We start from the raw sequence: 26,825 nt of genomic DNA, 5'->3' as shown, positions 1-26,825 counted from the left end.
TACACTAGGGCATTCACTTCCAGTCATTTTTACTAGTTGCCTAGTTTACTAGTCGACTAGTCGACTAGTTGTTTAACCACCTATTATGTTTTTTTTTTTAAAACACAATTGTTTTTATAAATATTTGTACATTTAAAAACTGTGTACATTGGTGACTATAACTATAATCTACCTGATCTTGAGGCCTACAAAATCGGGAAAAAAAGAACTAGTCAACTAGTACCAACAAGGTCGACTAGTGGATTTACTAGTCGACTAGTAAACTAGTCGACTAGTCGACTAGTTGCTTAATGCCCTAGGTTACACATGTCACACTACAGTATTCTCTAGTGTTTCTGTAGCCATAGTGAGGCAGCTTGATGTACAAATACCCCCCTGGACGTGGTGCTAGTCATGTGTCAAAGGGACTTATACCCAGCAATCCAACCCTCGATGCTGGGTGACAAGCAGGGAGGCATTAAGGCTCATTCATGGTCTGGATTTTCGGTGGTGAGGTGACCACCGCTCCGGTGGTGAGGTGACCACCGCTCCGGTGGTGAGGTGACTGACCACCGCTCCGGTGGTGAGGTGACCACCGCTCCGGTGGTGAGGTGACTGACCACCGCTCCGGTAGTGAGGTGACCACCGCTCCGGTGGTGAGGTGACCACCGCTCCGGTGGTGAGGTGACCACCGCTCCGGTGGTGAGGTGACTGACCACCGGAGCTGTGATAACGTTGAGCGGTGGTGAGTAAAAACAGAGAGAAGGGAGGGCTGGGGCGGTGGCGGTGGTGTGCTCTTCACCGCGGCTCGTGACGTCATGTTGTAGTTCGGTGGTCACCTCGGGGTGCATACTTAGTTTAGACTAGTCATTGGTTAGACATGGGTTAAGGTTAGGTTTAGGTGTGCTGCCCCGTGGGAGGTTAGGGTTAGGGTGAGGGTTTGAGATAGGTTGTAGTTGTAGGACTAATGACTGGTCTAACCAATGACTAGTCTAAACCAAGTACTGTATAAACTAAGTACTGCACCCGGTCACCTCACCACCGAAAATCTATGAATAACGCTTTATGGGTCCCGTTTTTAGAATCTTCGGTATGATCCGGCCCAGGGATCGAACCCCTGGCCTCCCAGTCGCAGGGCGGACACTCCAGCCACAAGGCCACACTACAGCGGTGTCACGTAACAATAGCAGCCGATCTACAGTATATAAGCTCAACGATGCATCTGCTATTTTTGCAACTTTGATCTTGAGTCCTGAAAAGTATCGGTTGTTTGGGCATAATGAGGTTTCCACCCGACAGTGACGATACATTAGGCATTCATAACACACACACACACACACACACACACACACACACACACACACACACACACACACACACCCCGATGAGTGAGAACGAGTTGCATTCTGCATGCGTAAAGAGGGCCGCACATTTAACCATTTAACAGTTTTCTGAACAGATCAGTGGTGTGCTCTTAAACGTTTTCATGTCAAGGACCCCAAAATGATCTCTATTTGGCCCGACGACCTCTATCTCAAAATATGTTGTTCCAGGGAGCCCCCCAGAAGCAAAAATATTTGAGTTAAAAATGTTCGCTGCACGTGAAAGAATATATATTCAAAGATTTTTCCACAGATTTTCACGATTTCTCAAAAAATAGCAGATCTACAAGCTCATATTGTGGCGCTCGGCGCCGCGCTATGAGCTTGTAGATCTGCTATTTTTCAACAGCTTATAAGTATCAAATAATGGTTGAAGTGGATAAACGCTATACGGCGACACAGATGCGGTCCAGGTCTTCATGGCTTAACCCATTTTGGACCGAGGTCGATTAAAAAGAACGCTTGTTTTTCTGTTGTTTTTCTGAAAAACCCATGTTTCTATGTCAGTGGTACTCAACCTTTTTCATGTCAAGGACCCCCAGAATTATCTTTATTGGGCCACGGACCCCCATCTCAAAATATGTTGTTCCAGGGACCCCTCAGAAGCCAATATTTTAGTTAAAAATGTTCGCTCTGAAATATATATTCAAAGATTTGCGCCACATTTTCACGACTTTTAAAAAATAGCAGACCTACAAGCTCGTAGCGCGCCACTCGGTGGCACGCTACGAGCTTGTAGATCTGCTATTTTTTGCTTAAAGGGGTAGTCCACTCATTTTCAACATTTTACTATGTCATTAATATACCTTAGAGCTGCTGTGTGGAAATAATAAAAACGTCCCCCCATTCTGTGTTTCCTTGAACTGGAGATCTGAAAAAAATCATTAACATGGTGAAACACATCTTGATGATGTCATCAAGATGCGTTTCACCATGTTCATGATTTTTTTCATACTTACAGTTCTAGGAAACACAGAATGGGGGGACTTTTTATTATTTCCACACAGCAGCTCTAAGGTATATTAATGACATAGTAAAATGTTGAAAATGAGTGGAATACCCCTTTAAAACACCAAAAGGGGTTCCCGCCCAGAATGGGTTAACCCTTCGTCTGCCGAGCCGTGATACTTCTCCCAAGCTTGTCCTTCGTCGTCTGAAGTTCAGATGGCGGCTGTCATTTCATATTCCTCACACACGCCGTGATGAATGAGGGTGTCAGGTGCACCGAGATGTATTCCGGAGCCTTCAGCCCGGGATTTCTGAAGGCGAGGCTCACTCCTTAGAACGCACTACAAATGATTCTGTCAATCAGCCGCGCGCTGCTTTTTCCACAACAAACCATGTTTAATTGATTTGTATAGAGGCACTTTTGAGCCGCTCCAGACGGGCGCGTGCAACACACACACACACACACACACACACACACACACACACACACACGCACAAGCACACAAGCAATCCCTCGCACACGCACACAAGCACAGACAGCAGAGTGAAAGCGACATCAAGAAGATAATTATATGTAGTAAAGACACATTTCAGTGAATACTGTTATAGACCTAATATTGTGTGTGTGCGTGCGTGTGTGTGTGTGTGTGTGTGTGTGTGTGTGTGTGTGTGTGTGTGTGTGTGTGTGTGTGTGTGTGTGTGTGAGACGGGCATTCACTTCTAGTCATTTTTACTAGTTGACTAGTTGCCTAGTTTACTAGTCGACTAGTTGTTTAACTACGTACCTATTATGTAAAAAATAAAATAAATTAAAAAAATCTTTTTTTAAATAAATATTTGTACATTGAAAAACTGTGTACATGGTGACTATAACTATAATCTACCTGATCTTGAAAAATAAAAAATAAAAAAAATAAACTTTTTATTTTTTTCTTATCAACTAGTCAACTAGTACCAACAAGGTTGACTAGTGGATTTACTAGTCGACTAGTAAACTAGTCGACTAGTTGCTTAATGCCCTGTGTGTGTGTGTGTGTGTGTGTGTGTGTGTGTGTGTGTGTGTGTATGTGTGTGTGTGTGTGTGTGTGTGCGTGTGCGCGTGCGTGTGTGCGTGCGTGTGGTTCACCTTCATAGTTCACCAGTTAGAGTTCTGAACTAAGTTCACAGTTTTGTCCGTCAAATAAGCTGCTCTGAGCTAATTGTTTTATCAATTGAACCTCCTCCCACTCATCCACCCATTCATCCCAAGACCCAGTGACCACCATTTGTCACTTCCCAAACTAAATTAATTACTGTAATAGGTCCTAAACTCAAAACAACAACGTTGTGCAGCAATTGACATTTTGTATGTGGTTAGTAGTGTCTGCCCTGAGAATGAGAGGTCGAGGGTTCAATCCCCGGGCCGAGTCATGCCAACAAAGGGCGAGGTTGTGTGCATGCATCCGCCTGGGTGACGGCAGACTGCTGGGCGAGTGCTGGCGCTTTGACATGGGGGGGTCAGATCAACATATGGAATGAATTCTGTACTGGCCATATATGGAGCGTGTCTTGAGTGTACAGGGTTGGGATGAGGTCGGATCGACATATGGAATGTCAGAACAGGTCAGCTCCATATATGGAGATCTAAGGGTGGCAGCGGGGGCAGTGTCTTGAGTGTACAGGGTTTGATGAGGGCCCAGGTAGGGCCGGGCCTTAATTTTCGGGCCTGTTGAGAACTCTAGTTTTCGCCGGCTGCCTGGCGTGGCTGCACTAATAACTTTGGGGCAGGCCCGTCTAGAGTTAGAATGGACAGGTAGGTATCAGTCAGCAGGGAGACATCAAAGAGGAAGGATGAATGGGGAAGGATCAACATATGGATTGTCAGAAAAGGTCAATATTGATGACATCAGGGATCTCATATACAGTATGGGCATGCCCATATTTGGGCTTAATATTGATGACATCAGGGATCTCCATCCCTGATGATATCACGTGATGCCACGAGGCATGACCATATATGGCGGCGTGGGGTGGGTCACGGACGGACGGACTGACGGCCTGACTGACTGACTGACGGGAAATGCAAGTTTTCATAGTAAATGCGGCCGCGATTAACACCAACTAAAGTTGGAGATGCATTATGAGTTGTTTTTCTTCACCCCCTCTGGCTGGTTCAATTGTCTCGTGTGTTTACTGGGTCCGCCTGGCATAACATTATTCTCAGGCTAAATGACATTCACAGCATGGTGTTTCAATGGATTTCACACGGGGGCCGGGGGGGGTCCGTATCGTAAAGAGACATTTGCAGAAATCATAATAATAATATGCTTGGAAGGGGGTAACTTATCAAAAAGCAAATATGTAGATCAGAATGGCATATGCCAATTGAAAAACAAAAGTAGCAATCTTGTTGTCACGCTCGTAAAGAAGGATTGCGCTGCTAAAATTAAAATATATACTTTCATTCCATCACCAAGCCTTCATTATGCATATTGGTCTGTGTCTGTCTGAAATTACTAATAATTGGTAGAACAATCATTACTTTTGTGCGAATTATTCTTTCACACACATTGATCGGCCTTTGTGCAGCTCTGTACCAGAATAATTCAAATCATTCTCTTATTTCACTCTGCTAAATTATGAATGGAAATAAAAAGAGAATTACGTGTTCTGCCCCGCTGAAATCATCTGGGAGTCGTACGTATTGAATCGAGAATGTTACTCATATACCGACGTGTCTGCGAGACTGTGCAGCAACAGCAATACAAAATGAGCAGTACAAGATAATACAGGGTTTTTTAGAAAGACAATGTGATAAGATACAAGATTTTATCATTTCAGCAAAAAAAACGAAAAAGCCTTAGCAGCAGTGGGAAGTTGAATGATGGGGAATGTAAATGTTGCATAGATTCACAGAATATGTGCATTAAGGTATATGATTGCGAACGCAGTGAGCACTAACTATAGAAGATGGCCTATACAAGGGTAGAAAATCCCACTCACGAAACCTTCATCCACACCACCTCCCCCCACATCAAGCACGTACTCCCCCACTGTCCACCAGTAATCCATTCGCCATGCTGGACATGAACGAGTTTCCGTCACTGGCCCAAAAGGGCAGCCTTCCAGAGCCCTCGGGGCCTAAACTCAGGCCCAGACCGTCCACTACACCAGGGGTTCTCAACGTTTTTGGCCGGGGACCCCCGAAAATGCTTTGGCAACGTCTCGGGACCCCCGCCCCGCCCCCTCCCGACCCCCAATATAAATTGACTGCTACAATAACCTTAAACCATTTTGGGCGGGAACCCCTTTTGGTGTTTTAAGCATTGTTATAATTTAGCTATTTAAAAATAGCAGATCTACAAGCTCATAGCGCGCCACCGAGTGGCGCGCTACGAGCTTGTAGGTCTGCTATTTTTGAAAAATCGTGAAAAAAAAATTAAAAAAAACTTTTTTTTTTTTTTTTTTTTTTGAAAATACTTTGGGGACCCCCTAAAATAATTTGGCGACCCCCCGAGGGGTCGCGACCCACGGGTTGAGAACCCCTGCACTACACCCCAGACCAGGCGGGTCGAGACGGCCAGTCCAAACTGCCCATCCACCACCCGAGCAGAGACCGTCGCCCAGCTCTGCTCGCCGCAAGCTGTTGCGTTCGGCGGTGACCAAACAGTCCAGATGCCTTCCTCGCCAGCAGTCAGCTGTGGAAACACAGCCTCGTACCACCGATGGCTCCCCCAAATCTCAATCGCCCACCCCGTTGATACCCCCACGGCCTGTTTAAAACATATCAAATACCCAAACGCTTTAACGCGTTCTTTACCACACACACACACACGCACACACGCACGCACGCACGCACACATACACACACACTACAAAAATAACTTAAATAAAAACTTTACTTAAAAAAAACTTACCTTGGCCCAGGCGGTGGCGTAACCGTCTGGGCACCCGACTGGTAATCCAGTCGCAGTGTGCCGCGGGTTCGACTCCCGAGCCCGACACGGCCTTTACTGCATGTCTTCCCCCATCTCTCTCCCGTTTCCTGTCAGCTTCTGTCCCTTCAAAAAAAACAATAAAAGGCGTAAGCCGCAAAAAAAAATCTTAAAAAAAAAAAAAAAAAACTTAACTTAAAAAAACATCTTAAAAAAACACGTAAAAAAAGTACGTAATTTATTCTAATTGTTGTTTTACGAGCTGTGTTCGCTTCCCGCGTTTGCGTGTCTTACTTGTATATATATGCATCTATAGAGAAAGTACTGTATACACAGTACATATATACTATGTACATTTTGTTCTATACGTGCATTCCATCTGTGCAGTGTTCAGTCTTTGTGAAGTCATGCGGTTCATGGTGTGACTGAGTTCAATCCCCTCGGCGGTGAAAAGGAGGGCGCAAGACGTTCTCGGCTTATTTCCTCTGAAATGTTCACCCCGGAATAGAAAGGCTATAGGGGTCTTATAGTGGTTAGTCATGACTCAACCCTCCGTTGGCTCATGTGCGTCTAGCCCATTCTGGGCGGGAACCCCTTTTTGGTGTTTTAAGGATTATGTTATACTTTTAGCTATTGAAAAATAGCAGATCTACAAGCTCGTAGCGCGGCACCGAGTGCCGCGCTACGAGCTTGTAGATCTGCTATTTTTGAAATTTTGTTTGAAAATAAATTATTTCAGAGTGAACGTTTTGAAGTCAAATCTTTGCTTCTGGGAGGGTCACTGGAACAACATATTTTCAGATGGGGGGCCAAATACAGATATTTTTGGGGGTCCTTCCGTCCTTGACATGAAAATGTTTGAGAACTGTCAGGATTTCGAAGGCATTTGGTAGAATGGTCCTCATTTTGGGCGGGAACCCCTTTTGGTGTTAGCATTATGTTATGCTTTAGCTATTGAAAAATAGCAGATCTACAAGCTCATAGCGCGCCACCGAGTGGCGCGCTACGAGCTTGTAGGTCTGCTATTTTTGAAAAATCGAAGAACCACTGACACAGAAACATAGGTTTTTCAGAAAACTGTCAGGATGTAGAAGACATTTTTAGAATCTGATCTCAGGTCAGAACGGGCTAGCAGACTCTGGGTAGTATCTGATAGACTCTGATCTGTAGCTGGCTCCATATGAAGCCCTGAGGGGCTGCCGTCTACGTGCCATGCAGCTGGATAAATACAACCAGCCCAGGCCTTTTTCTTTTGCGGGTTTCTTTGTGTCGTTCGTTTCACAAAAAAACTCCACAACTCTTTCCTGAATACAAAATACACTCTCTCTCTCTTGAGGCCTGGCTGGTTTTGTTCTTTTTTTCTCCTTTCTGCTGGAGTGGCCATGCCCGCACCATGCCTATACATGTTTTAATATTAACCCATTTAGGCCTGACATCGAAATTTAAAAAATGTCTTCTAAATCATCTGAAATACCTTTCTATGTCAGTGGTGCCCAATATTTCATGCCAAGAACCCCAAAAAATGATATGTATTTGGCCGCCGACCCCATCTGAAATTATGTTGTTCCAGGGACCTCCTCCCCAGAAGCAAAGATTTGAGTTAAAAACGTTCGCTCTGAAAAAAATATATATTCCAAATTTGTGCCACATTTTCAAAAATAGCAGACCTACAAGCTCGTAGCGCGCCACTCGGTGGCGCGCTATGAGCTTGTAGATCTGCTATTTTTCAATAGCTGAAGCATAACATAATGCTAACACCAAAAGGGGTTCCCGCCCAAAATGGGTTAAAAGATAGCGTCGTTGTATGGGTATTCAGAGGCAAAGAATGGCAGCCACAAGGTGTAGATGCGTATTCATGATTCATACACAATGTATGAAACACATACTTCGGTTTTTTTCTTCTGATGTCTGAAGCCCTAACCCCTTGATAATATCTATGCTAATGTCCTGTTTCTCAACCACATTGGCATGCAGCTGCCTGGAGGTGCTGTATTATTAAGGTCATTCCAGTGACCACTTTTGGTATAAAAAAGCCTCTAAACCCAATCCCAGTTCTTCTGCGTCATCACCACAGCTGTGGCTCTTGCAGGGACATAACGAGGGGGGGGGGGTCATCTTATATATGCTATGATGTTGCCTGCGGCGGCTACTTCTGCGTTCGCAGGCGTGCATTAATGACGTTAAACCACCCCCTCTCGTGTAATATTGCTTAACCCATTCAGGCCTGACGTCGAAATTAAAAAAAAAAATCATGACAATTTTCGGAAAGATTTGAGGCACATTTTAACGATTTTTCAAAAATAGCAGACCTACAAGTTCATAGCGCGCCACTCGGTGGCGCGCTATGAGCTTGTAGATCTGCTATTTTTCAATAGCTAAATTATAACATAATGTTTAAAACACCAAAAGGGGTTCCCGCCCAAAATGGGTTAATGGTTAATGTGGTTAAACGCTAACGTGACATGGATGCGTTCCAGGTCTCAATGGATTAAGGAAGAAACCCCCATGCATACTCCCTTAGTTAAATATCAGCGGTCGGCCCGATGAATGCCTTCCCACAATCAATTATGTTCACGCATGCAGTGTGACATGGCTCAGGGGTAGAGCGGCCGGATGGTAACCGCAAGGTCGCCAGTTCGAACCCGGGGCTCCCCCCAGAGTTAGTGTCGAAGTGTCCTTATGAGCAAGACACCGAACCCCCTAATTGCTCCTGATGTGCTGCTGGTTGGTGCCTTGCATGGTTTCCGCCGCCATCGGTGTATGGATGTGTGTGTGAATGTAATGCACAATCTATGTAAAGCGCCTTGGATAAAGGTGCTATATAAATGCACCATTTACCATTTATATATAAATGCACCATTTATGTAATCTTTGGCCCGCCGTCTAACCTCTAGACTAGAATGGGGACTAGAATTTTACCTTCAACTGAAGGCTCATTCATAGTCTGGAATTTCGGTGGTGAGGTGACCACCGGCGCTGAAATAACATTGAACGGTGGTGAGTAAAAACAGAGAGAAGGGCTGGGGCGGTGGCGGTGGTTTGCTCTTCACCGCGGCTCAGTGACGTCATGTTGTAGTTCGGTGGTCACCTCACCACCGAAAATCCAGACTATGTATGACCCTTGAAACAGCATGAATATAAAGTGAAGACTTTCTCGAGGGCTTTTCAGCCTATTCAGTTATGTTATGTACAAGTGTGCTATGTATAGATGACTAAGATTGACTTGCAAAGCGATTATTAAACAATGCAATAGCGTGGCCTATATATACTGTAGGTATGGAAACCTGAACACACTGTAACCCCAGCAATGCCAGACAAGCTGATAACGTGACCTGAAGTGCCTACAATGTGTATCATTATGTAAAAGTTCTACCGACTCTGCTCAGCGTGTCTGTCTGCGGTTTAAAGGACCACTTCACCACTTTTCAACCTATCTTCATATAATGGGTCCTCACTAATAATCATGAAAAAATGGTGCAATTTTTTTCTACTCGGTCTGTGTCTCATAGGAGGTACAAGCTAATAGAAACTGCAGTCCTGAAAAGAAAATGGAAGCCATCGTTGAAAATCTAAACATTTTTGTAAAACAATCTTGTTTAAAAAAAAATTCTGCCTAATGATGATGTCACTGGAAGACGGTTTCTAAACTGCCCACAGCCGTCCTATGAGACACAGACTGAGTAGAAACAAATCGTGCCATTTTTCATGATTATTAGTGAGGACATATTATATGAAGATAGGTTGAAAAGTGGTGAAGTGGTCCTTTAGGCCCAAAATATTGAGATGAATAGTGAGTAGTACCGACGACGTCGTAACCAGTGACGTCATACATGACTGAAGTCTTAGAACTATGAAGTCATGGTTCACTGATAAAAGCCACTGCACAAGAAGCTTAAGCAAGAACAGAGGGCAACATCGGGCCAACTGTCACAGTTGGGTGGGTTTAAGGCCAGCATACGATTCAATGAAGACAGAGATCGGTTTGACACTCTACCCGACAGAGTGCTTACATATTTTATTCATACTTGCCGTGCGTGGTAGCTAGGATGCGTGATGTCTCGCTATGGGAAATATCTTTGGCCGGAAGAAACGCACTCGAGTGACGGAGCAGGACCGGGCGATACTGCAGCTGAAACAACAGCGGGATAAGCTACGGCAATATCAGAAGAGGATCAACCTGCAGCTGGAGAAGGAGAGACCGCTGGCCAAGCACCTGCTGAAGAACGGGAAGAAAGACAAGGCACTGCTCCTGCTGAAGAAGAAGCGCTACCAGGAGCAGCTCCTGGACAAGACGGAGGGCCAGATAAGCAACGTGGAGCGCATGGTCCTGGACCTGGAGTTCGCCCAGATCGAGGTGAAGGTCATCGACGGGCTGAAGGTGGGGAACGACTGTCTGAGGAAGATGCACGAGGTGATGTCCGTCGAGGAGGTGGAGCGGATCATGGACGAGACCCAGTATTCCGTGGAGTACCAGAGGCAGATCGACGAGATCCTCGCGGGGTGTCTGACGCAGGAGGACGAGGACGCCGTGCTGGCCGAGCTGGAGGCCATCATCACTCAGGGAGACGACGTGGAGCCCGGCGAGGTTCTCTCCCCGCAGGCCCTGCCGGACGTCCCGGACGAGAGGCCGGGGAAGAGGCCGGAAAGGGAGCGACCGAGGAAGAAGCCTGAGCGGAAGATGCTGGCAGCTCAGACACAGGCCTGAACCCCTCATGGTGACCCGGTGACTATGCAAAAGCCAACGAACGGCTTGTATGGCACAGAATAGAATAGATTGACTCTGTTGGGGACGGGGATGAATTCAGGCACCAAAGGAAGCACAGTTGTTAGGTTATATACAGAGTAAGATAATTACTGTGAGGTACAGTCATAGAAAAACAATAATAATAGCCTGAACTATGTAAGAATGTGCACAATATACACTGTAGAAGCAACAATAGTAGTATTAATAGTAAAAAAAAAACACAGAGTATATATACACACACACACACACACACACGCACGCACACGCACGCACACACGCGGCAATGAATTATTGTTCTCAGCATATGATGCTTGAAGGTCCCGTACGTTTATGCATGGCTCTTATACTCCCGAGTTCTTTTGTGTGCCTACAGTGAGTGATGGTAGGTAGGCATGGCGCGCCTCTTCAGACCGCCATGCAGCGCGGGCCTTTTATCTTTCTGTGTTTTGGCCCTGTTCATTCCCTGAGCAGAATATGAACAATTTCTGGCCTTAATCACATGTGAGCAAGGGAGTCCACTACCGAAGAAGGGGGCCATGCTGGGCCTTTGTGACAAAGATACGGGCCGACAGCCGAGATTCCGTACCACTGCTGTGCCAGCCCCTCCTCGCTTGCTATCCTGCTTCACACCGCTACAGCCATCACATTTCCTCAGCGTCAGTGGGAGAGCGTTCTTCTTTTCCGTGTGAAAATAGTAATATATAAACATCCCGCATTGGCCCCGTCCCCAACAGCCAATGAGAGTGTGACTAGAACATTGCACGTTCAACCAAACTATAGGGGGGTTAACTCAAATATCCAGGTAGCACAGTCCCAGAGTGTAGGAGTAGGAGAGTAGCGACACGCTTTGATCTCGCTGCAAAGCGGGTGCCTATGGGCTATAGTTCCAAACATTGCTCCTATGGCTGGAACTATCCCAGTCCCGTGTTGCACACATCACAGTATGGCATAGAATAACTAGAACTGCACTCTGGCGAGTGCCTACTTGCTTGTTGCACACAAGTAGGCCATAAATGGCCTACTAGTGCGCAAGCAGAGCGTGCAAGTACTGTCGACCGCTTTGATGCGTATGTATCGTAGCAGCATATGGCGTCAGGGTATAACTGGTACAACTAGCTCTCAATGATGACGTAATGAAGATGTGGATTAAAGGACCCAATGCCAGGGTGTAATTGGTTTCAGATGGTGACGTAATGACGATATGTTTTAGTGTCGGGAGGATTAAAGGTAATGCCCCTATGTATACATACATGTATGTAATATGACACCACTGCCATATCAAGCACAAGTAGTCATTACGTCACACGCTGGCACGGCGCATACACATCAAACGGCGACATACGCATCGAAGCGCTGGACGAAAACTATTACTTGCACGCTCTGCTTGCGCAAGTAATAAGGTGTCACATGGCTGTACTGTCCATCAGAACAGTGATAATGATAAGCGTTAATTTGTGTTATTATTTTGAGGACCTATTTGTAGTGCAGATGGAGTGATGCATTCCTTGCGTCCCCCCCTATCTGCTACCTCTGTCCCCCCTGCGGTGATGGATGCATTTAGTAGGTGCTAGAACATCCAGAGCTCTGCTCACTCACGTGTGTATGCTCTTATAACTTGTTTCTTTTTTAATCACGGAGTGTATTCATAGAAGCGTCGCCCACATCCCTCAGCCAGAAATAACTCGACAGGGATAGTGAAGGAACTGCTGCTGCTGCTTATGTATATAGCCTCAGTACATATTTCCATACTTGAAAAAGAGTATATATACAGTATATATATTACCTAGTTTATATACAGGGGCGTCCTTAGGAATCTGGAGGCCCGTTTCAAGACCAAATATGAGGCCCCCATATACCTATGACATAATGATGTTGTTGATACAGCCGTATTGATACAAATAGTTTGACTGTTCAATATCACACGCAGCCATTACTCTCGACAATTATCAACAACAACACCACCTCTCCTCATCCTGTCGTCCCTTCACAATTAAAGTGTCTCCCCTTTACCTCCCTCCCAATTCTGCACGTTTGACGCCTGACGTTCAGTTGGAGCTTGGAGGCCCCCCTGAGGGTGGAGGCTATATATATATAGCCACTGTAGTACCACCTTGCAGTTCACCCACAATGAATAAGGCTATATGTCACTGAATTAACCACCTCGCTAAATAACTCCATAAGGAAGCACACTATTCACAAAGCTTCATGCTTAAAAAAAAATCACACCCGTGTGAACTGAGTGGTGCAAGGTCTTATATATAGCCTGATCAGCTGTGGTCTGACGTAATGTCAGTGACCATAGTAACCATGCTCATTATTTTGGGTCCCACGTACAGGTACACACATACATAGACACATAGATACAGACAAAGCTGGTTGTTGGAGTGGTTTGCACCACTCAAAAAAAAATATATATATATATAAATAGCGAACCGTGCGAACCCTCCTCATTCTCTAACAAGCCTATATTTAGATTTACTACACACCAATTGCGTTTGTAGCCGTTTTTCTCTGCACGGAGATAGGATTTGATATGATCGGTTGCCGTGAATTAATTGGCTGCGAAGGCTTGTTTGTGCAGCCGGTGCACGCACGCACGCACGCACGCACGCACGCACGCACGCACGCACGCACGCTCACACGCTCACACGCACGCACGCGCACAGAGAGAGTGAGATGATGAATATGGATTGAGCACTGCTGATGCTGCTGGTAACCGGGGGTTACGAAGAGTCAGTCCGCAGTCTAAAAATAGCTTGTTGCTCCGGTTCTGTGCAGAGGCAGCAGCCCTCGCCCATGCAGCTCTGCACGTGAGCTAAATATAGCCCTCTGCCTGAAATCAAACGCATGCACACATGGAGAGACACGAGACACGTCCCCCCCCCCACCGTGAAATCACACAATTACTTGACTGTCAAAGAAAGAGCGGAGCAAGAAGTGCTTTGATAACGTTTTGTGAATGATTTACGTTGGTTCTCTCGCCTTGTGCGTCTCTCCCACGTTAACGACACCGCTGCCTGGTACCATTAACCCATTTAAGCCTGACGTCGATATTTCAAAAAATGTCTTCTAAATCCTGACAGTTTTCTAAATTCCTAATGTTTCTGTATCAGTGGTGCTCAATATTCCAGGGACCCCCCCCCCCCCCCCCAGAAGCAAAGATTTGAGTTAAAAACGTTCGCTCTGAAAGAATATACATTCAAAGATTTGCACCGCATTTTCACGACTTTTCAAAAATAGCAGACCTACAAGCTCGTAGCGTGCCACTCGGTGGCGCGCTATGAGCTTGTAGATCTGCTATTTTTCAATAGAAGTATAACGTAGCGCTTAAAACACCAAAAGGGGTTCCCGCCCAAAATGGGTTAAGTATTCTAGCAAGGGTTTTGGAACATGAAAGTGGATGATGTGCAGTAGCAAAAAAAAAAAAAAAAACTTAAAATTCCAATGGACCAATGTAGATGTCATTTTAGTCACAAGAGCATGTGACTGAAATAGGGTGGAAATATGTTGCGTATGCCCAGGAAATTGCAGGTATACAACAACCTCACAACGTTTGTAGATCAGCTATACTTTTGATGTTTTTCATGTATACAATATATTTATGGTATTACCATACCAGATTTTTTCCAATGGAAATATCCTATACGGGGTCGTATTATCGGGGACTAGACTATTTGACTAGACTATTTGACATTTTACTTTTTCCACAAATGAGTCTTGGAAGAATGGGGGTCGATCGTCTTATAACCAGAGTCGTCTTATATTCAGGACAATAATTTATGGAAGAAAACAAAAAGATGAAATATGAAGATACTTAAGGTTTCTGCCGGACAGAGACAAATTGCAATTCACCGTATTTATTTCTGCCATGTTTGTGCCATACACGAGTGGAATTGTACACCTGCAATCACCAACCTGTGTGTGTCTGCGTGTGTGCACGTGCGTGTGTGCACATGTGCGCGCGTGCGTGTTTAAATGGCTTGGTTTTCCTTTTTTTTCGCTGTCCACAGCTCAGTTCAGAGGGTTCGCTGATGATTCACTCCCGCTTCAGTGCTCGGGCAAAGTGGACCCCAACCTCCTTTAATGTAGTTATCATGTACTTTTCGGTCTGAGGCAACACAGCATTTAATTAGGGAGGGGTCGTTTCAGCGTGACCGGCTGATCTCCGCGGGTGACATTAGTGCTGCCATAAAACATGGCTTCTCTCCACTGCAGCCACTCCACTACCATGCTCTAGCGGTACAGTAAGTAGAAGTGGTACAGTTGGGTGCCACCGAGCTTGACCCATTATATTTAGCTGTCCTTTTCCCTTTGCAGATATCGGGAAATTAGTTCTGAAATCAACCAGCAGGTGGAGCAGTTGAGTATGTTTTTACAGTAGGCCTAGTGAATTAACCCTGCATGGCTAATAAGACAAGTAGGCCTATGCCTTAAAACATTATACTTTCTCTCTATAATCTCTGGGAGATTGTATATAGCTCTCTACTCCCCCTAGTGGACATAATATCTACATTGTGAAATGCGCAGATCATGCAAACCTCTGCAAAGATAAAGGGACAATGTCAGTGGCATTCAACGGTACATGTGTTCACACGGGCAGATGCAAAACTGCAGTCTGTACCATTCATTCTCAATGGAAGCCCGGCTACATGATGATGCAGAGATGCATCCGACGTTTGTATAGCTGCTGCAAAAGCTACAAAGATACAAAAAAGAGGAGTTGGTTTCAACTTCAGCTGCAAAGCTACAAATACGCTGTGTAGCTTTGTGTCTTTGTATCTTTTGCATCTGCCCCGTGTGAACGCACCATTAGCAGCCATCACAAATGTCCTTTTTTATCGCCTTCGATGGGATGGTATTTTGTGTTATTGTTCAGGGTTTGGTCTTAGATTCTGCAATAGTAGTATAGGGCATGTGAATGAGTGGATAAATTGGTCACTCGAGTCACACAACTTGTGTCGTAGATTTGTTTCCACTTGTTTGTTTCCAGTTGTAGGAGTGGTGTAAACCACTCCTACAACTGGCTTTGTTAGTCTGTCTGTGCTCAAAAAATGAGCATGGTTGCTATGGTCACCCAGTTCACACGGGTGTGATTTCATTACGTCAGAAATTATTTCATTACGTCAGACATTATAGCCTGATCAGACCACAGCTGATCAGGCTATATAATACCTTACACCACTCAGTTCACACAGGTGTGATTGTTTTGCTACAATTGCAAATCAGACCGCAAAAAAACAGAGAATTGGATCATATCTTCAAATCTTTTCGATCGTTTCAATGTGATCCGGACGGATGTCTGTGACTGTCTGACAGTGACATAACTTGATGCATCATCCTACATCATCTCATGAACAACTGCATTGATTTGATTTGATTTGATTTGATTTGATTTGATTTGATTTGATTTGATTTGATTTGATTTGATTTGATTTGGGATCTCTTTTGGCCTTTTCAGCTAATCTCCCAAGTAATAAATTACAACATTTGCAGAATACATTACATTACAAAACACATTGCATTTCAAAAATACATTACGAAATACACTGATGCTAAAAGACAACAGTCAAGTATCACAGCGTAACAAAAGTGCCTATACCTCTAGTCATCTACTCACTCATCCACGCACGCGCACACACACACACACACACACACACACACACACACGCGCACACGCACACACAGGCACATCATATTCCTGCCCACAGACAGATACAGTACATTCACCTATCTACAATATAGTGGACTATAGCAGGGTCGTCCTCTTCCCTGAGCCAGCTGAAAACCTGACCGCATACCAACGTGATTATGTGACGGGATCGGTTAGCCGATTTGCTCGTATACGTACATATGACGTACATTTTCCCTTCATTGTCAATGGCGTTTAATGTTTGTGTTGCCACAAATATACGTCATATTTGACGGACATAATTATGACCTAATTTCTCCTTTCATTGTCAATGGCGAATATGAGACGTGTGGGGACAAAAGCTGTATATAGGAGGGGCTAGCGCCCCTCAAAAACAAGTGGCAGTTAAACTTCTTCATGTGAATAATATAAAAAAAGACTAGAGTGGTCCCGATACTCAGGCCGATACCACCCTCAAGTACTCGGTACTCGGTACTCGGAACCGGCCCCGATACTTTGACCCGGGTACCGAAACATTCTATTGACACTAGTTAGAACAAAAAGGTTTATTTACACGTATTATTGTGGTAATTCAACATTACAGTATCATTACAAGTACAGGGCATGACAATTCAATTAAATCTGAGAAGGGGTAAAATAAGTGGTTACTCAACAAAAATAATAAAGTGCTCGTATCGGTACTCTGTATTGGCGAGTACTGAAAATGAAGTACTTCAGTCGGTCTTTAACCCATTCTGGACGGGAACCCCTTTTGGTGTTTTAACTAAGCATTATGTTATATAATTTAGCTATTGAAAAATAGCAGGTCTGCTATTTTTGAAAAATCGTGAAAATGTGCCTGAAATCCTTGAATATATATTCTTTCAGAGCGAGTTTTTAACTCAAATCTTTGCTACTGAGAGGGTCACTGGAACAACATATTTTCAGATGGGGTCGGCGGGCAAATGCATATATTTTTTGGGGTCCTTGACATGAAATATTGAGCACCACTGATCTAGAAACATATAGGTATTTCAGAAAAGTGTCATGATTTAAGAGACATTTTTAAAAAATGTCGACGTCAGGCCTAAACGGGTTAAAAAAAATGGTACCGGGACAACTCTAAAAAAAGACCAGTACTGTTGAGCATCTCCTCTCTCGGGGGGGGGGGGGGGGGGATGTCTACATTGTGCTCTGGCCTCATGTGGCCATCGCCCCGCGTCTCAGCACAACCTTTGTTGTGTCGTGCTGCATGAACCAGAACTCCACGGAACAAAGAACACGACAAAGTTTGTCCCATCGTATTTCCTATTGTCCTCCACCGTCCACCACCACCAACAACAACAACAACCCCTTTCCCTTTTGTCCTCGACCAGGCTGTTATCATTTGGACGGCTGCCGTCGAGGGAGATGGAATAGGCTGGGGGATTAAGGGCCAGCGCCAGAGCCACCGGTAGTCATTAAAAACCTAGTAATGGGTTAGATTAGCCTGCTGATATGGCGTAATCTGTACAATGCACCACCAGGTGCTGGGAGGAGGTGGTGAGTGCAGTTTTGCCAAACTACCTAAAATTTCAAATACCGGCCGGGTAAAAAAAAAATCACACTTGTGTGAAGTGAGTGGTGCTCTTATCATTATACATCATACGTCACATTCCATGCTCAACCAATCGGCTGAGCACGTTCCCTGCTCAAGCGGACAGACCGACACACATACACATGCATATAGGAGGCGGCTATAGGGTGTACCAAAATCTCCTGGAGGGGGCGTCAACATATGTGTCACGTGGTAGCGGCACCATACTTGTTGGCTTGTCTGGTTTGTTTACATTGAGCGACTATCCGTGTGCTTGTATACGTTCTTTTTTTAAACTGACCTCACAATGGTGCAGACTTGCTCAGTAAATAAGTGCCACAGCAGGTCACGTCGAGGAAATGAGCCAGAAAACGGAATTAGATGTTCAGCTTTCCAGCATGGAGACAGAATCAAGGAACCCAGATTGACGAGTTTACAAAAAGACGTAGAATGGCTTGGATCTCGGCTGTACGGCGCACGGGCGCAGAGACATAACGTTCAACAAAGTATCTAAGCACAGCCGTGTTTGTTCACAACATTTTCCTTGTCCTTGTAATGTATTTGGGCCCGACGTTCTTTCTATCCATCCTGGTGTTGGTTCACTATGTTGTCGCCAAGAACGAGTTCAATATTTACAAAAAACATACCACCGTCACTCTATTCTGAGTGATGTGGGCTAGAATTTAATGCCCACGAGAGGGCCGTCCCTAGCTTTTCAGACGCCGCCCCCCCTCTTGGTGACGTACTGTACACGTTTTCACACGCTATAGTGGCACTCAAAATAAGGCATGCCCAGGAAAATATAAAATATCACTATATATGTACAGTATATGTAGCCTACTGTTTTTGCTATATTATATAAACAACTTGAACCCCCAGCATCCATATTCGTTGGGGATTGACAAGCTCACAATGCGTGGCAAATTAACGGAATGCGTTGGGAGACAACTCAGGTCCAGCTGGGTCTAAGTGGCCTGGGGTCCACCTATGCTTTCTATGGCATGATAGGCAGCTCCCCGCAGGATCCGCCGGAAGAATCTAGACGCAGCTGCGCGACATGAGACTAATTAATTAGAGCGACAGAGAGAGAGAGAGAGGAGTGTGTGTGCGTGTGTGCGTCAATTTAACAAAGGTGCAGACGATCAGAAATCAGCAGAGAGTGATCGACGTTTGCGCTACTCCATGCCAAATTGAAGTGGACTCTGTCCCAGACTTTTTTTTCCTTCTCCCTTGAATTAAAAATGTCTGGGTTTCCGAGGCTAGGGTCTAAGTGGTTAAACCTGTATTTAAAGAGTACTCCTGTACAAAGGCTCTGGGAGATTTGGGGCTAAAATGGTCGCAGAAGAAGTTCTGAAGCAGGCAGTCAGATAAAACTGTACTCTGAGTTTAAATAAAGGTCATGATGATGACGATGAACTACAGTTGGAGGCCATCGATATTGTCCTTTTCTTTTTGCTGAGGTTTGCGTGATCTGCGCAAAAGGACAGTTAACCCATTTTGGGCAGGAACCCCTTTTGGTGTTTTAAACATTGTTATAATTTAGCTATTGAAAAATAGCAGATCTACAAGCTCATAGCGCGCCACCGAGTGGCGCGCTACGAGCTTGTAGGTCTGCTATTTTTGAAAAATTGTGAAAATATTTATTTCAGAAAACTGGAGGATTTAGAAGGATTTTTTTTAAATGTTGAGGTCAGGCCTAAATGGGTCAAATGATAAGGGACAATATCGGTGGCACCCAACTGTATATCCCAGGTTGGTTCACTTTCTTCTATACGCGCAGCCCCCTTTTTATCTTGAAATCAAGACTCGGAAGAATACAGTGATGAATGCAGACCGTTCCTCCGGCTGTCCGCGGACAGTACAGTTGGGTGCCACCGATATTGTCCCTTATCATTTGACCCATTTAGGCCCGACCTCAATTTTTTTTTAAATCCTTCTAAATCCTCCAGTTTTCTGAAATAAAATATTTTCACTATTTTTCAAAAATAGCAGACCTACAAGCTCGTAGCGTGCCACTCGGTGGCGCGCTATGAGCTTGTAGATCTGCTATTTTTCAATATCTAAATTATAACATAATGTTTAAAACACCAAAAGGGGTTCCCGCCCAAAATGGGTTTACTGTCCTTTTGCGCAGATCACGCAAACCTCAGCAAAAAGAAAAGGACAATATCGATGACCTCCAACTGTACATGCTCATGTTCTCTCTTGGAGTGTCCGTCCCATTCAGTACCGTGCCCCCTTTGCGGTGTCAACATGGATGTGGTGGCGTGACATTTGAAATGGTCCAGCCTTTGTCTTTTGGTAATTACCTGTCTGAGGGGAAAACCAATTCCTGGGCCCAGCTTGTCAGCCGCAGGGTCGTCACATTGGAGCTATTTACATCCCTAAAACAAGGTATTTTTAGGCTCGGTGTGTGGTTGAGTGGCACTGAAGAGCAGAAGCCATTTTGAAGCGGCGACTTCAGTCAGTGACATGATCTTAGTGACACTAATCTTCAAAGGTGGGACAAGGCTGAGTGAGTTACAGGAGAAGCAGACATGTCCTTTCCTTGGTTCGGAGGCTCTTAATTGTTATTTAACCCATTTAGGCCTGAAAAAAATGTCTTCTAAATCCTGACAGTTTTCTGAAATACCATATGTTTCTAGGCCTATATCACTCAATATTTCATGTCAAGGACCCCAAAAATTATCTGTAATTGGCCTCTGACCGCCATCTGAAAATATGTTGTTCCAGGGACCTCCCCAGAAGCAACGATTTGAGTTAAAAACGTTTGTTCTGAAAAAAATATATTCCAAATTTGAGGCACATTTTCACGATTTTTCAAAAGCTAAATTATAACAATGTTTAAAACACCAAAAGGGGTTCCCGCCCAAAATGGGTTAAATAGCACTCCGCTTTGTTGTGGAAGGCTGTGGAAAGATAATTGCATTGCCGACTTTTCTTTGATGTGTCTCTTTGCGTGTTTCCGCATCCGTGTGTGCCCGGCTGCCCGCACACACAACCCCTCCGTCCAACCACATTAACCCATTTTGGGCGGGAACCCCTTTTGGTGTTAGCATTATGTTATGCTTTAGCTATTGAAAAATAGCAGATCTACAAGCTCATAGCGCGCCACCGAGTGGCGCGCTATGAGTTTGTAGGTCTGCTATTTTTGAAAAATCGAAGAGCGACTGACATAGAAACATAGCTTTTTCAGAAAACTGTCAGGATGTAGAAGACATTTTTAGAATCTGACCTCAGGTCAGAATGGGTTAAGAGGAAAGAAAGAAATGAGGCCTTCAGATTGATAAGAGATGTAATTAGTCTCTGTTGTTTCGCTTCGCCTGTTGCTGTGTGTGCATCTTCCAGTCTCATTTATTTTAATGACTTCAACAGTTATAAGAAACACATGCAAGACGAGCAGTATGTTAACCCATTCTGGGCGGGAACCCCTTTTGGTGTTGTCACGCTATTGAAAAATAGCAGATCTACAAGCTCATAGCGCGGCACCGAGTGCCGCGCTACCAGCTTGTAGGTCTGCTGTTTTTGAAAAATCGTGAAAATGTGGCACAGATCTTTGAATATATATTCTTTCAGAGCGAACGATTTAACTCGAATCTTTGGTTCTGGGGGGGGGGGGGTCCCTGGAGGAACACATATTTTCTGTCGGTGGACAATTACATATATTTTTTGCGGTCCGTGACATGAAATATTGAGCACCACTGATAAAGAAACATACGTAGGTATTTCAGCAAACTAGACATTTCTTTTTTAAATTTCGACGTCAGGCCTAAATGGGTCAAGTAGCCTTTGGGCTACTACTTAGCCCATAGCACAGGAGCCATATCTACTGTATCTGTAGCGTGAGGTGGGCATGATGTACAGGTATACTCCCCCCAGTCCAGGATCTACTTACACCCCCTGCACACGACGCTGCTAGTGTGATGCTGGGTGACAATTAAGCAGGGAGGCATTGGGTCCCATTTGTATAGTCTTTGGTATACGACCCGCCTGGGTAATTGAGCCCTGCCCCCCCCCCCCCCCCCCCCCCCCCGCCCCCGCAATCACAGGGTGGACACCTATCCCATCATGCATAGCGTGGGGTTGCATTTCCTTTGTTTTCATCATAGGTGTCTCTTCACGCCCCGGAGTGTGACTATAGTCTTTGTTTGATGATATCTGACCGGGACCAGAAGGAACAACAACTAGCATGAACACAACAATTTTTACAAAATCTCATTGCTTATAGAGCTCCGAAGTCTGACGTCACTTTCAGTAGAGGTCGTCAATCTCCAGGTTCATGTATTTGTTTATTTGCATTGAGATCCCCAAACGGCGATTTTAGGTCGCTTCATATAAGAACTGTGTTTGAAAAATAAACCGACCACCTCGGCGTTTCTGTCAGGGGGGTGGCTGTGCGTCGTTAATGATGTCCATTCATATTTGATACAGCCAGTTTCTAGAGAAAATGGAATTAATGTGACCGCAAAAGCCTTGAAACTACATGCAATGTTGCTGAGCATATACGTCACGCCCAGCTGTCAACATATTGCGTTCCTGAGATTCCTCGTTGACGTAAGCTCAGCTGGTGGTGACTCGACTCGTACTAACCACGATACATTATATATCAATAAAATAAAAATAAAAATAAGCGTAATTAACGTTCAGTTTCTGTTGTGCGACGGGCTGCGGGAAGAAGCACCCTACCCGGAAATGTAGTCTCTGGGTTGTTTGGCTCGTTTCTAACGCTTATTTTGTTACTCTTTGGGTATATTTGTACATTTCCACCTTCAGTCGATGCTTCATATCCATATGAGTGAAAAGGCCGGGGTGATCGGTTTATTTTTCAAACACAGTTCTTATATGAGGCGATCTAAAATCCCCCTATGGAGAGTACAATGCTTATAAAAACATACATGAACCTTTGAGCTCACTGCCCTCTAGAGGGCAGTGACGTCAGGACTTCGGTGCTCTATACATCTTTCTTTTCAGATTTACATTAGACAATTAAATATCCGATCTTTTCTCCCCCCGATTCCGATCATTTGAAAATCATGTGATCGGAGCCAATTTCAGATATCCCTCTCCGGGACAACCCTACTTTCATGCGTTCAATGCTTTAACCCATTTTGGCGCGCTATGAACTTGTAGATCTGCTATTTTTGAAAAATCGTTAAAATGTGCCTCAAATCTTTCAGAAAATTGTCATGATTTAGAAAACATTTTTTCGACGTCAGGCCTGAATGGGTTAAAATCCAATAGAACACGGGGTGCCATGCAGTTATAGTGCAGAGACCATTGTCCTCCCTGCGATCGTGAGGACCTGATATACGAGTTAGAATCTTGACTCCTCCAGTATCTAGTCTTGCCATATGTCTCTCCTCTCTCTACCCTTGCTTTTCTGTCTCGCTGCACTCTCCTATTATATTGGAAATAAAAGCATCAACAATGGCTCCTACACCTAGCCTTTTCTATAGATCATCATGGGGCCCTCTTGAAAGTATTGAGCATACCATTACCATCTGACCACTCAACCACAACACAGCATGACTATAGCTAGGCTGCAGTGTTACGTGGTCAAATGGGTGGGATGTTCAGAGCATGTTTATTTTAATGCTAAATCATATACTTCAAGTTGCTATGTATTGGTATCACAATGAAAACCCCTTTAACCCATTCAGGCCTGACGTCAAAATTAAAAAAAAAAAGTTTTCTAAATCATGACAATTTTCGGAAAGATTTGAGGCACATTTTAACGATTTTTCAAAAATAGCAGACCTACAAGTTCATAGCGCGCCACTCGGTGGCGCGCTATGAGCTTGTAGATCTGCTATTTTTCAATAGCTAAATTATAACATAATGTTTAAAACACCAAAAGGGGTTCCCGCCCAAAATGGGTTAATGGTTAATGTGGTTAAACGCTAACGTGACATGGATGCGTTCCAGGTCTCAATGGGTTAAAAAAATGTAACAAAAAAACAAAAACAGCCACAGTGCAACCACAAGACAATCCTTTCCACAGCTAGCCCCGGTTTGTAATCTGCCCTAAGGCTCGGCGATGCCCTCTCTACCAGCTTTTCTGTCTCACTGTCACCATCCCAAATGAAGCAGAACTGCCACACACACACACACACACAGACGCACGCACGCACGCACGCACACGCACAGACACAAATACATTTAATTGTATTCTTACAAGCTGTGAAAATGTGCTATAATTGGACTTTACCTCTCTCGAGTCTCGAGTGTCTCGAGTGTCTTTCACTCCTCCTGACAATCTTGGCGTTCCTCTTTGCCTGCCTGGTCGATGCCTATAGTGTTTCTGTTCATATAATCTGTGTTTGTATGATATGTCAATCTTTTGAATGGTGATGATGATAGCTATTGAGGGAACACACTCCAGGGTGCCATGACTAACCCATTTTGGGCGGGAAGCCCTTTTGGTGTTGGCGTTATGTTATGCTTTAGCTATTGAAAAATAGCAGCTCTACAAGCTCATACGACCTTGTAGGTCTGCTATTTTTGAAAAATCTAAGAACGACTGACATAGAAACATAGCTTTTTCAGAAAACTGTCAGGATATAGAAGACATTTTTTAGAATCTGATCTCAGGTCAAACTGGGCTAATGTAGTGGCTCTCTGACAGGCGCGTAAGCCCCTCTCTCTCTGCATCTGAAAATGGCTCTTCGGGGGAGCCGGTGACGCCGGTGGCCTCTGAACCGAGATCCGAAGATGAGCGGCGCACACAGATCGATACATGGATCCCGGTGGAAAATGGAAGGGAGAGATATAGCCCCGCCACGGTGCACTCGCAGGGGGGGGGGGCACGGCTTCCACATAACGTTTCAACGACAAATCATTTGAAGTCGAGAGGTGTTTAGACGCTTTCCGTCTAAACTAAGCGGCTTCATGAAGTGGACCGAGGCTCAGGGAGTGACACGCGGCCGGGGAGACTTTTTATAGAAACCCTCTCATCACACAGCCTGCCCTCCTGTGGAGATGAATGTCCAGGTAATTTGCAGTTAGCCGCTCACCTCAAAGTCACCTTGGGTCCATTTATTTTCCGTGGTGTGGAAACAATGGGAGCACACACAGTTCTAAATCACTTCGGCAGCAGGATTAACCCATTTTGACCTGAGATCAGATTCTAAAAATGTCTTCTACATCCTGACAGTTTACTGAAAAAGCTATGTTTCTATGTTCGTTCTTCGATTTTTCAAAAATAGCAGACCTACAAGCTCGTAGCGCGCCACTCGGTGGCGCGCTATGAGCTTGTAGATCTGCTATTTTTCAATAGCTAAAGCATGAGAGGTTCCCGCCCAAAATGGGTTAAAGGACACTGCCGTGTCTCCCAGATGCAGTCTTCCTGATTTCCTTGTTTTAGTCATAGTCTGAATAGCTTTCATTTTAGTTTTAGTCACATTTTAGTCACCCGGAATGTTTTAGTGTTAGTCTTAGTTTTAGTCGACTAAATGTCATACGATTTTAGTCGACTAAATCTACAGTTGATTTAGTCGACTAAAATGTATTCTGGCGGGCCTTGCAGATGCCGTCATAATGACTGATTTTACACTTGCTGAAAATAGCCGAGCTATTTTCAGCATGCAACCTTTGTATTTGTTGACAAAATTGTCAGTATATTTAGTCTTAGTTTTAGTCATCATAGTTTCCATTTAGTTTTCCTCAGTGGAAAAAGGTAGTCGACGAACATTTTTTGTCATAGTTTTAGTCGACGAAAACAACACTGCTTTGAAGTGAAACCCATCGCTCTTCATGACACACTATAGTAAGAAAACCCGGGACGTTTTCGCTGCCACACGTTGCTCATTTCCGTTTCGAATATGTTTTAATTCATAATGCACAAAGGCGAGCTAGTGGTCAAACGCTCACTGCCGTTCAGATTCAACCTTAATTATGTCAACATTTTTAGCGGTGCCAGCTGCTCCACATTTGACCGTACTGTATGTGTTTGTGCGTCCGTTCGTATGAGCATCGCGTGGCATAAACAGCTGCAGCCGATTTCAACGCAAAGATGCCAAGAACACAAATAGAAGAAACACACACACACACACACACACACACACACATCTTGGGGCGGCGGTGGCTCAGGGGTAGAGTGGCTGGATGGTAATCGCAAGGTTGCCGGTTAGAACCTGGGCTCCCCCAGAGTTAGTGTCGAAGTGTCCTTGAGCAAGACACTGAACCCCTAATTGCTCCTGAGGTGCTGGTTGGTGCCTTGCATGGTTTCCGCCGCCATCAGTGTATGAATGTGTGTGTGAATGGGTGAATGTAATGCACAATCTATGTAAAGCGCCTTGGATAAATGAAGGCGCTATATAAATGCACCATTTACCATTTACACACACACACACACACACACACACACACACACACACACACACACACACACACACACACACACACACAGGGAAGGGAAAATGTACTATAATTACAATATTACAATGTAAGCGACTGCGGCAACCACACTTTGCAATTTTTCAAAAATATAATATTATTATTATTATTATTAGTTAAGTTACTCTCAATCATGTGCTTGAGGTATATAGCAGCAGTGACTAGTGGGGGGTCCAGTGACGTCATAGTTGGACAGCACATACAGTATACAGGTTTCATCATGCTCAGGCTTTGGGCTCCCGTGGCGGTGTGACTGAGC

At 44.6% G+C, this 26,825-nt stretch overlaps 2 protein-coding genes across 2 annotated transcripts in view; both read left to right on the top strand.

Annotated features, from left to right (window-relative positions):
• trappc9 (trafficking protein particle complex subunit 9) overlaps positions 1-26,825 on the top strand; it is a 493,006-nt gene that overhangs the window by 310,822 nt on the left and 155,359 nt on the right.
• LOC306938644 (charged multivesicular body protein 6-like) lies at positions 10,287-10,928 on the top strand (the record flags this gene model as incomplete). The annotated part of the gene is made up of 1 exon (XM_079522906.1): positions 10,287-10,928. One exon carries the CDS (start codon positions 10,287-10,289, stop codon positions 10,926-10,928), a length of 642 nt encoding a protein of 213 aa, XP_079379032.1.

Source organism: Electrona antarctica (genome assembly GCF_951216825.1).
Source record: "Electrona antarctica genome assembly, chromosome: 15".
Lineage (NCBI taxonomy): Eukaryota > Metazoa > Chordata > Actinopteri > Myctophiformes > Myctophidae > Electrona > Electrona antarctica.
The sequence above is the reverse complement of the archived record's forward strand: the minus strand, read 5'-3'. Positions and strand labels throughout refer to the sequence as shown.